The following is a 12509-nucleotide window of genomic DNA, read 5'->3' on the forward strand; positions in this document are numbered from 1 at the left end:
TTTTTATTTTAATATCATTTTCAAATTTCCTATACATTTCAGTTTAGTTTTAGTTAGTTTCATTAATTAGTTAATTAAGTTTCATTGTTAGTTTTAGTTAGTTTTTTTGTGAACACATTTCTATATAGTTTTTATATATGTAGTTTAAGTTTTAGTAATTATAGTTTAGCAGAGTTAACAGAACACTTCCAGTTAAAGACATTTCATTTCAGCAAAGTTTAAAGTTTGCAGTTTACAGTTAACTCTTGTAAAAACCTCTTAATAATACAAATAAAATAATTGTTTGAGGATGAACGAAGAACCAAACAAATGCAACTAAAAAGTAAAAATTATACATTCATACTCATTCATATTAAAAATGTTAAACGTGGCGTATAAGAAAAAGATATGTGTATGATTATTCTTTAAGGTTATTTCTATGATTAATCCTTTCAAACATTATTCTTGCATTGATCAATTTATGCTTTTTTTCTATTGCATCGTTTAAAATCATATACTCATAGTTATACTCATATTCAAATGTTCTATTCAGACCAGACATTTAGTAGTATAGCCTACTTCTACTCTGACAAATATACGTCTATTTCTGGGCTATAGACATGCTATTTGTTTTTTCCGTTAGTGTGGTATCTTGTCTAATTATATATGTGTGGTAGGCCTATCTTGTTTAGGCTAGTTTCACATGAGATGGTTATCTTACATGGAATTAAGGTACAGCTCCATTTGCAAAAGGTCTAGGCATGATGCAAATACAGTTATTTGGCCATTTCTGCTATAGGGCTGGTTCACACAGAAAGCGGTTTTGCTTTGAAAAACGGAGAAAAGACGCGGGCAGTGGAATGGGGAAAAAGCGCAAGGTCTCGATACGTGTCTTTCAAAAGTTGAACTTATTTTAACTTGGGTGCTGCGTCGTGTCATGCGCGAGACGCTGCAAAAGACGCGAGACTTGAGCGCAACGGTCATACACTGAAAAATAAAGTGATTTTCCGGTACAGGATGAGAGCTTATTAATTGCGAAAACGATTCTTTATTTTTTCTAATTATTATTATTTTATTTTTTTTAGTTAGTATTTCAGTAACTGTTGTTAGTTTCGTTTAGTTTTAGTTTTTCATTTATGTTGAAATATCTATTTTATTTCAGTTTACAAAAATGTTTTTTGACCAATAGCGGCCTGATTTTGTTCGAAACTGTCACTGAAAGTCTTTGGGATGTGCTGGAGGAGACTTTACAGAGTGCTGGAGCTCTTACATCGTCAATACAAGATCTTGACCAAAAACCTCTTGTTGGAAATAAATGTTGTGATGTTATTTCCATCAAGAGGGGCATCAAATTTTGGTCAAGATCTTGTATTGACGATGCAAGAGTCCAGCACTCTGTAAAGTCTCCTCCAGCACATCCCAAAGACTTTCAGTGACAGTTTCGAACAAAATCAGGCCAAAAGAAGTTTGTTTGGCTGGTAAATGCCTTCGAACTACCATTGGTCCGTGGCAATTACGTAATATGTAGGTGTGGCTCTGGGGACTCTTAAGTATTTGCCTATTTAAATCCAAACAGTGAATTGTTTTTGGCCGGCCAGTGTATTTTAAAATGTAATTTAGGCTATTCCTCTGATGCAAAGCTGAATTTTCAGCATCATTTCTCCAGCCTTCAGTGTCACATGATCCTTAAGGAATTATTTCTCATTATTATCAATGTGAAACAATTATGAGAACGTGACTCGGGATTCTCTAATGAGAATGAATTTAAATTAGTCTAATGGTAGGAGAGATTGTGGAGTAACACTTTCCCTGAAATTCATTTGTTCTTAACTACGCAAAAATATTCAATGATACATTAGTCTGAGGTAATCTGAGGTTTATGAGCATGATTTATTAACCTTCTTCTTCGATAGCTCTTCCACACTCGGATTAAATGACTATTTTAGGTCACTTCTGGCTATTTATGTGTGTGATAGTTCTTGAAAACATTGTGTCTTCCTGGTTTCAGATGAAACTTTGCATGTCTCTGCACTGAATGTCCCTGTGTCTGTCTCGTACTTGAACGTCAGTCTGCGCTGGTTTCACACCTGTAGCAGTATGTGTGTGTACCAGAACTTCCCTTCTGTGATCATCTGACACTGTGTGTTTAAGCTGTGTACATCTGCAGTGAGTGTGTATCGGTGAGACTGTCTCTGGCCCTCAGGGTGACAGCAGTGTTTTGGAAGCTCGTCCAGGTGTATGTGTCTAAATGGCATGTGGGCGGGGCCTAGGTTCTCTCATTTCCCTGGCAAATACTGTCACCAGTTCCCTTTTCTTTTCACACAGCTTGTACAGCAGAGATGGAATGTGCTGGAGTCACCATGTTTCTTCTGATGTGCATCTTATTTCTCTTTGTTCCTGGTAAGTTGATTTTTATTGCTGTTTGAATGACTATGGCAGCAGTGATGTCACACAAAACTTTTTTAAGTTAAAAAATAAATAAAAATTTTACAGTCATTTTTGGCCCAAAATTTAAGGTTGAGCCATTAAGAGAAAGCCAATACTTTGGGACATCATCTAATTAAATACATTTACATTTTTTGAAATTCGCAGAAGAATAAATTAAAATGCCGTTCAAAGTTATGTGCATATACATTAATATTTATACTTCAGGAAGATGGTGGATGGATACCTTTAATTTTTATATATTATGATGTTGACTGTTGACTTTCAGCAAAAACATGCTTCTCTGCACATTAAGATTATGTCCGTTGCAGAACCTGAAAGACTAAAACGTGATTTTAATTCTGTAATTCTGAGAAAGTGTGGCGATTACTTCCTACATTTGGAAATTTTCACTTCCATTTTGAAAATTTCGATGAAATAGATTTTTACTGTGACTGTCAGTATTTGTCCTTCACTGTTTTCATAAATCCATTTAAATTAATACACAAAATAAAATTATATATAGGCTATATATATTTTTTAAAAATTTGATATAAATTTTACAAAAAAATCAATAAATTCCCAATATTTTTTACAGATTGTAATTACAAATATGTAATATTATATTTCAAGATAAAAATAGGACAGTATGTATGTATGTGTGTATATATAATCTTAATGTGCAGAGAAGGATGTAATATATATATATATATATATATATATATATATATATATATATATATATATATATATATATATATATATATATATTACATCCTTCTCTGCACATTAAGATTATGTCAGGTACAGAACCTGAAAGATTAAAACTGTGATTTGAGTTTAATTCTGTAATTCTGAGAAAGTGTGGCGATTGTTTCCTACATTTGGAAATTTTCACTTCCATTTTGAAAATTTCGATGGAATAGATTCCTACTGTGACTGTCAGTATTTGTCCTTATGTTGTTTAAATTATATATATATATATATATATATATATATATATATATATATATATATATATATATATATATATATATATATATATATAATTAAATACATTTTTAGAGTGAAATTCACTAAAAATATGTACATACTGTATAATATATCTTTTTATTTTATTTTACCTGACATAATCTTATGAAGGATGTTGCTACATCAAGTCAACAGTCATCATCATAATAAATAATCATAAAAGGTATCCATCTACCTTCATCCTTAAGTATAAATATAAATGAAAATACAGTGTGTGTGTGTCTACATGTATATATATATATATATATATATATATATATATATATATATATATATATATATATATATATATATATATATATATATATATGACTAATACTTCCTATGCTGGACTCTTCCTAAGACAGATGCTTCCTACATTTTGATTTTTGTCTCACATGATGCTTTAAAAATACACATGCACAAACATTCAAGGCTTAGTGGATTATTCCCAGTCAGGCTTTTGTTAATTTTCCAGTTCACACATTTGTATGTGCATTTTGTTTACAGCGCAAATGTCTGTACTGGACCGTCATGGGATGTGAATAGCAAATAGCAGTGTTTGTTTGTGTTTTGGGAGTTGATGGCTTGCTTGTTGGTGTGAATAGCTCAACACCTAATGCCTTTTGTTGTGGTGGTCAAAGTGCGCTGTTGCTATCCCAGAAATAATCCTTGTTTGGAGACAATAAGACCAGAACAAGCCAAGCACACTTTGAGCGATAAGTGTGGCGTAAGCTCATGCACACTTTCACTTCCACTGAACCTGCCCTCTGGTTCTCTGATGTGCGTGCAATAGGGGTGTCTTTATTTATTATTTAGCGCACAACACGAGCCACACAGTTGTCTATTGTAATGCACAACATTGTCTGTCAGCTGGCCGATAAAGCGAGTAGGGGGTGGAGATGGCCGTGTTCGGGTAGTGAAGGGGTCTGAGAGCGATAGAGCGAGGGAGGAGTGAAACTGTCTATACCTCCCTGCTGCCACACGACCTTGCCTAGCAACCTAATGCAGATTAACAGCTGTCAGTTAAAGAAGTCTACCATCACTGTGTCCATGCTAAAGAAATCTTATCCTTAAGTAAATGAGATAGTTCAATAGAGTGCAGTGCACTCTCCTTACAGCATTATCGGAGCATTACATTTGCGATCACTGATACGGAGGTCTCTATGACTTCATGTAACGTGTGATAGCTGTTCCTCACTGAGTGTTTGCTCACCGACCAGTTCAGACAAATTAGAGAGGACTTGATGTTTGATCGCTATCGTTCTGAGAAGCTGGTCAATATTTGCTCATGCAGGCTTGATCAAGCGGAGAGGGCAAAGGCAGATCTGTGTGTGACTAATTAATGATGGATAAATCCAGCGTCATGCTGGAATTGCAGATTATGTGAGGGTAGGGTATGTCTTATTTTGCAAACTTCTTATTAAATGAAGTGCCCAAGTGAACCAAAAGAGAAGGAAAACTGCTCGGATTAGCTACGGATTTCGATTAATGTTTTAATCAGCGATGTCTCTGTTAATGAGAAACATTGCAGGGTTTTTCGCAGTACCGTTCTGCCCAAATGACCGAAAAGTTGAATATTGAGCATTTGAAGCCTAGAATGGTGTTTTGTTGTAAATATAGATGGTATTTGCTTTGTGGAAAGTTCAGTGTTTGTAGTCCCTTGTGAAAAAGTAGTGTCCTTAATTATATTGAATGTGCATTTGTAGTGTACTTCAAATAATAAAAGTAGGCTATATTTTTAATAAAAACCTGTGCAGATAATATAATATTAATGAAATGAAATGCCACTGAAGTGTTCACTTTCATGACTGTTGCTTAACTTTAAAGTACATTTGAAATCATTATGTTTTAATAATCTTTTGCTTTACTTCTATTTCAAAGACAATTGAAGAACCTTTGAAATTACATATAAAGATGTACTTAAGTGGGTCAAAAACTCTCTTAAGTTCAACTAATTGCATATTACATTTTATAATACAGTACATTTAAATTTAATACATGCAGTTAAGTGTTAAAGAAAGCATAACATTCAGTTTGCACTTTTATTATTTTGAATATTCTTTTTTTTTCGTATAAGTACATTTTTAAAAGTACGCTAAAGTGTATTTTTTCCCCATAAGGGATGTGATATACTTTTGTTAAATTGTCCATTTTTACTCACAAAAACTGCACCACTAAAAGAAAATAGTTTTTTCATGTTCATCACAAAAGACAATAGAGCTGTTTAGCTTTTTAGTCTTAAAATCTGAGAAATGCAATATGTTAATTTGCTACATAAAGGCATTTGAACATACAGTACTTTGAAACTTCACATTTTAGCTATGACTGTTTCATTTATGCTGTTGAACAAAATATGAAATTCTCTTTAAGTTTCATAGACCTTCAGAGGTGGACAAAGTACACAACTTCCTTACTTGAGTGAAAGTACAGATACTACTGGTCAAATATTACTCCGTTACAAGTAAAAGTTGTAAAGACCGATTTTTACTGTAATTTTAGTGTAAAAGTAAAAGTACAGAAGTACTTTTTTTAAAGTACTTAAGTATCAAAAGTAAAAAGTAAAAGTCAATGCATTGTTTTATTATTGTTACATTGTTATATGTAATACTTACAGTACCTTATGCCTCTGAATCTATGCCTACCTACCCTCATATCAATATCAAATTTATTTAGAACACAGTTCCAGTAGTGGGATTGAATGTGAGATTCGGACACCCAAATGGCTGTTCCCTCAAATAGTGCCCTATTTAAAGTTTTGGGGTTTTTTAGTATGAATATGTTAGCTGTACTGTTACTATAAGCTAGTGTGCTCCAAAACAATGACAAAAGTCGCATTTAAAAGACCAAACCCAACATCGACAACATCAACATCAACAAAACCAACATCAGTCGGGTTCTAGACGTCAACCTGACTTTCATTTCCAACCAAAATCCAACGTCAATCCGACATCGGGTTCTGACGTCAATCTGTGCACTTAAAGTGTAAAGTGTACTTAAGTACAGTACTCAAGTAAATGTACTTTGTTACTGTCCACCTCTGTAAACCTTATTTTAATCATAATCTAAAACTGCTTTCCTGAAAAAACATTTAAAAGGAATCCATGTTGACTTAGCCTCCAAATTGAACTCTAATGACATTACATAAAACTAATTATTTGTGTCTTAAATATGTTTTGACAGTACAAGTCATTAAACACCATTTTTCACTCTCTTTTGAACAGGTACAGACTCCGAATACATTTCAGTGGAGCCCGTGCAGCATGGGAAAATGGGCGACTCTATGGTCCTCAAAGTTGAGACTCATTTTGATGTTCAGAATGTAGCGTTCCAGGGGACCTGGTATAAAACTAAGCCCAATAAAATTCATTTGGTCACTTTCACAGGGACCAATGTCATCTCAAATCTGCGCCTAAAAAACAATTTGCTCAATTTGCCTGATGTCTCACTATATTTTGAGCATCTGGATGAGGACACACAGGGGGAATACGAGCTGGAGATTAACATCATCTTCCCGGAAAGCTCAAGTCCAGTGCATGTCACTAAAACAGTAACGGTCACAGTCAGCGGTAAGAGCCGAGTTTTAGTGTTTTTTGGGTTCTTATACAAATGCAAGTCTGTTTCCTATGGAAGCCTATATCTGCCAGATAATAAACAAATCATGCTCTGGTAAGTCATAATTATGGCATAAAATGTTGAAATTATGACTTAAAAGTCTAAATTATATGGCATACTAAATTGAAATTGACTTAAAAGTAGGAATTATGACTTAAAAAGTTTGAATTATTACTTAAAAAGATGTAATTATGAGCTACTACATTGAAATCACGACTTAAAAAGTTGTAATTATAACTTAAAAAGTAAAAATTATGACTTGAATCGATATTATGACTTAAAAAGTCAAAATTTACAAACTAAATCTAAATTATGTCTTTAAATGTCAGAATTATGAATTAAAAAGTCATGTTTATGGTATAGAAAGTCCAAATTAAAACGTACAATTACTGTTTTTTTCTCTGAGATGGAAACGGGCTGCCATATACATATCAGTTTTATGTCTTGTCTGCTTCCAGTGCCTGTGTCCGTCCCCGTAATTAGTAAGACCCCAGAATCAGAAATGATGGAAGACAGGGACAATGTGACGCTGACTTGCTCAGTTGAGCACGGGACAAATGTTCAGTTCGAGTGGCTAAAGAACAACTTTTTTGTTGGTCCAAGTGACCGGCATACATTCTCACAAGATCATCGGACGCTTGTAATAAACCCTGTCAAGAAAGAAGACATCGGCCAATACGTTTGTGTGGCGAAAAACCACATTAGCAGTCAGACAAGCAACCAGGCTGACCTCAGTGTGTTCTGTGAGTATCTGTCATTCTGTTCTGGCTCATTTATTATCTGTTATCATCCCATGTGTAAATCATTGCATCATTATTGCACACTGTCCAGCAGGTTCCTCCTGCAGCCTGAGAATTAACTGCTGTTTGCATTGTAACGCAAACGTTAGACATGATCTATCCTGACACGCCTTTTATATTAAAGCAAAGGTAGATGAAAGTGGGTCAAACTATTAAAGGTGCAAATCCTAATTTTTTCCTCATTAAAAAGTTTTACCACTAAAGAAATCATTAGTATTTTTTGAAAAAAATGTTTAAAATCATGTACACTCAAATGAGATGAAGACTAATTTCAGAAGCCTAATAAAAGCTGATTTATTTTACATGAAGAGGGTCCCCTCATGGGGGCCACCATTTTGAAATCACATGACCAGTTGAAAAATCACTCAATTTTCCTCCTTAACCTTCGTGTTGTTGTACAATATAACTCACAGAATAAATAAATACTATGAACTATTTATAGTAATTAACTCTTTCCCCGGCATTGACAGAATTTTCCGTCATTTATGAGACAGCGCTTCCCTGCCATTGACGGAATTTACCGGCTTTTTCGTGTTTTGACTTTTATACAGTAGGGGGCGCTGTTATGCATTTTATGAAAGAGTACTGAATCTCTGGATCAAAACAAGGAGCACAACAAGTGATAAAAGAATTGCTTTTGCACGTTGTAGTCTTTGAGAGAAAAAAAAATGCAACATTCAAGTGTTGATTAAAAAAAGAATACACTGAGCTAGAACTAGAACTTTAGTCTGGTAGAACTAAAACAAAGTAATAGAAAATTGCAATGAAATAAAAAAAAATTAATGTTGAAAAACAATCCACTAACTTTACCAAATTTTTCAGATGGGCCTTATAACCTGGCAGTGAATTCTGACCAATGTCTGAAAACTGAAAGCGTGTTCACAGTGAACCCAGGGGAAATGGCCTTTTTTGAGTGTTATGCGGACTCGAACCCTCCCAACACCTGTGTCTGGATCTCTAAAACAAAGAACGGCACAGAGGTTCTCATGATCGGACCGCGGTTTGAAGTGAAGCCGTACGAGTTACCTCAGGGTACAGAGTTCTTGTGTAGAGCATTCAACAATGTGACGAAGAAGCAGGACGAGACCAAGTTCACACTGGTGGTGGCCAGATTTACAGGTATGTTTGCTGCCACCTACTGTTTTGGATCTGTACATTAGTTCATGTTCTGTTGATCCGTCTTTATTGGGTTTGTGTTGGAGTCCCAAAAACTCCTATTGATGCACATCTAAAAATAATGACGGTAATTTCCAAATTAAAGGTCAATCAATAATAGAAGTGCTCTAAATATTTTAAAAAAATTACATATATCTTCTGTGTAAATCTCAGAACCAAAACATTTTCGTCCAATCACTGCATTTGGTCCGACAACAACTAATGCAAACCCCTAAAGTAAACCTACCCTACACCCTAACCTTAACCTATGAAATTGACTGCAGGGCAGGATTTATGCTGAATAGAGTGTTAAAGCAAATTGCAGTTCAGGAGATAAGCAGTTAATAAGATCATACGAAACGAGATCGCCGAGCCGGGCCATTTGCATATCCCCAACCGGACCTCACCAGACAATTGGACCTTTTTAGTTGTACAGGGCATCATTTAAAACAAAGCAATAGAGTACAACTTTCCCACGTGTAAAAATATTTTTTTATTTTAAATTGTTATATTAGGCTACTATATTATTTTATTTTATTTTGAAATATAAGTCAATGACAATTGGCTAAGCCATAACCAATGGTGCAAGTCTTTGCGAGTGGAGACCCTGCCCCCTTGTGGAGGTTCTGCCCACTTTTGGAGTTCACGCCCCATTTTGGAGATCTCTGGTCTGCAGCTACATCTACTTGTCAAAGCTAGCTTGCTATTGCTAGCCATTCCGAAATTGCCTACCCTACCTTTAATTAACCTTTTAAATTTTCTGACCTGATCAAACTGAAGTAGACCGACATTATTGAAGCTTTAAATAATTGAATAATAGTAATAATACATAATGTATTTTGCACACATTACAAAAATTGTCATTGGCTTTGGTGTTATCAGTTAATCTGTCCTGTTTGTTATTCCTTTGTTCCATCCATTGTCACACTGCATGGTCGTGGCAAGCTGTTTTTTTTTTTTTTGTTCTCCAGTTGCTAAGTAAATCTGTCCCACCTGTGATTAAGTCTTGCTGTTCTACTGGAAAGTAAATAGGGGCCAGCACCTGGTCTTATTGTTTACATCGTTACAGGCCGTGAATTTTGTTTCAGTGTATATACTGTGAATGCAAACATGCAATGCAAGCTCTTGGTTGTTGAAAGATGAAGATCACACACCAGATATGATTTATTACAAAATATAAAATGCAATGCTGATATATCGATCTGTTTCCAGGAAAAGCGAAATATATCCAGGAAGGGAGTGCGCTGTCTTCACTGACTTTCATCACAGTCTTCTCAGTCGTCATCATTGTGTGTATGATGTTTGTGCTCCTAAGGAAGAGCTGCCATCCAAAAAGAAGTATGATATCATTCTGCTTTTTAACTATATTCAGGCATCACCTTAATAATGTGTCATTTGAACAAAGTCAGTTATTCAAAAACCATCTTTTTCACTTAGTCCAGATCACTAGCAGTTCCTGACTAGGTAACGCTTGAGTAATTAGTGATGCTGCATTTTAGGAGTATATTCAGAGTAAAAAAGATGACTGATTACATCTCAGACTCATGATAATGTTCTCTATAATTTGTCAGTTAGTTAATAGTTATTAATTAGGCTAATCTCATTAAGAAATGATTGATTACCTAATAAGGAACTATCTCCTAAATGTGACATTACTGATTAGTTCTGTACTAGTTAATAGTAGTAGCTGAAATGTAAATCTAGTGCTAGATTAGTCCTCTATTACTTCCTGCATAGTTACTTATTAATGATGGTCCATTATTCTAATGTTACCGAAATTTGTCAACACAGGACAGAAAACATATATATCTGATTTCAAGGGTTCTTTAATTATTCATTTAGTGTTTGTCAGGCTGTATTTAAATTGGCCACAGTTACTGAGACAGAAATAATTTTGAACTGATTTTTATTTTTCTACAGTGATAAAGACCATCTACAAGCGGTAAGAAAATTATTTTAATTTCTACAAGCATGTGATAAATGTATTGATTTGTGTGACGTCATTGATGGATTGATCCCGTCCTCCAGGCCTACGACAGAGCAGAGAGGACTGCACCGCTCTGGTACGTTTACTGCACGCCTCGGACTATAATATACCTGTGTTGTTAAGCACTGATGTGTACACTGCCTCTCTGAACAAACAAACTCCCCAGTCCCATTAACATTACAACCATAATCATATCTGCTTGGTTTCTGTCAGCATACGCTTTAGAAAAGAAATTCCACCTTGCTGGTTTGGCTTTACTTGGCCACGTACACTGTCACTCCCTTTTGAAAATAAATAGGATATTATTAACTACTTACTGTCTTAAGTAAACTAGTGTGCTGGTGAACTAAAAAGGTGGACTCATACGCTGTCTAATGGACTTTTAAAACATCGCATAATATAGATCTCAGTAGAAGTTAATGGCAAATAAAGTAAACATATTTATATTACTTGCCTAAATGTAGCTTTGTATTACATATACACTAATCTGAATAATATTTGCAGGTCATGAAGATGCAACTGAAGACTTTGGCATTTATGAATTTGTCTCTGTCCCTGAGAAAATGGATTCAACACAGGTAGAAATACTCACTTTGCTATTTTGCATGGGGAGTTTTGCCCCAGATCAGTTTATTATTTCTTCTCTCTGTTTTCCAGGCATCCTGCAGGTCTTTGGCACGGCTCGATTCAGTCAGAGATTTGCATACCACCATCTATGATGTCATCAGACATGTGCCTGAAACTCCTACACTGAGTCTTTTGAAATGAGAGAGGTGGATAGTCATGTGAGCTCAGATGTAAAGATGAAATGCATTTTACTCATTTTTTTTGTGCCATTTTTTCTCAGTCACACATTTAAGCACGTCTTTTGCTTTACAGTTATTCATTTTTATACTTCCTTTTTATACTTCCTAAAATCTGAAAAACATAAACTTGTGCTGGGCACTTTTTTGTTTTTATTGTCTTAAAAATATATAAGAGAGAACTATGAGATTATATTCTGTAGCAACATGCTTAATGAAAAGCTAAGAGTATTTATATATAAATACAGTTGTCATCTTACAATCGTTTTTTTTTCTTGCATAATAAATGTAAATATGAATGCATTTTGTACTTTGAAACTGTATTTTTTGCACACTGCAGTGTATTCTGTGATATTGCTCATTACATTTTAGAGACGCCACATTTCATGTTTTCGAATGTAAAACAAACATCATCTGTCCGTTTTGTTTTCTGTGTTGCACCTGTTCACATTTTAAACACAGATGCATCATTTCAAAATAAAGGTTTTTAAAAATATATATTTGCATTCTTTTCTTTTTTATTAAATATAAGATATAATAAGATATAGGAGGTAACTCGAGTTACGTAATCAGATTCCTTTTTTCAAGTGTCTAGTAAATTAACACATTACATTTAAATGTACAAGAAATAAGTTACTTTCTTCTTGCAAGTTACTTTGTTCTCCCATTTATTAACTGACACCTCTCATGTTTCCATGTTGAGAGAAATCAGGAGTAAGTGCAGAGGTGTTGTGT

The 12509-nt window shown here is 34.5% G+C and overlaps 1 protein-coding gene across 1 annotated transcript; it reads left to right on the top strand.

Moving 5' to 3' along the window:
- Positions 1-2295: 2295 nt before the first annotated feature.
- Positions 2296-12263, top strand: hepacam2 (HEPACAM family member 2). The gene is made up of 9 exons (XM_081376925.1): positions 2296-2379; positions 6639-6983; positions 7488-7772; positions 8652-8948; positions 10197-10322; positions 10905-10926; positions 11013-11047; positions 11476-11549; positions 11629-12263. The coding sequence occupies exons 1-9, from the start codon at positions 2319-2321 to the stop codon at positions 11737-11739; spliced, it is 1356 nt and encodes a 451-aa protein (XP_081233051.1). The 5' UTR covers positions 2296-2318; the 3' UTR covers positions 11740-12263.
- Positions 12264-12509: the final 246 nt, after the last annotated feature.

This window comes from Scardinius erythrophthalmus (assembly GCF_964197995.2).
Source record: "Scardinius erythrophthalmus genome assembly, chromosome: 10".
Classification (NCBI taxonomy): domain Eukaryota; kingdom Metazoa; phylum Chordata; class Actinopteri; order Cypriniformes; family Leuciscidae; genus Scardinius; species Scardinius erythrophthalmus.

Coding starts and splice junctions, on each gene's coding strand:
- hepacam2 (XM_081376925.1), top strand. CDS start 2,319: ATGGAATGTGCTGGAGTCACCATGTTTCTTCTGATGTGCATCTTATTT. Junction 2,380..6,638: donor CTTATTTCTCTTTGTTCCTG/GTAAGTTGATTT, acceptor TCTTTTGAACAG/GTACAGACTCCGAATACATT. Junction 11,048..11,475: donor GAGAGGACTGCACCGCTCTG/GTACGTTTACTG, acceptor TAATATTTGCAG/GTCATGAAGATGCAACTGAA.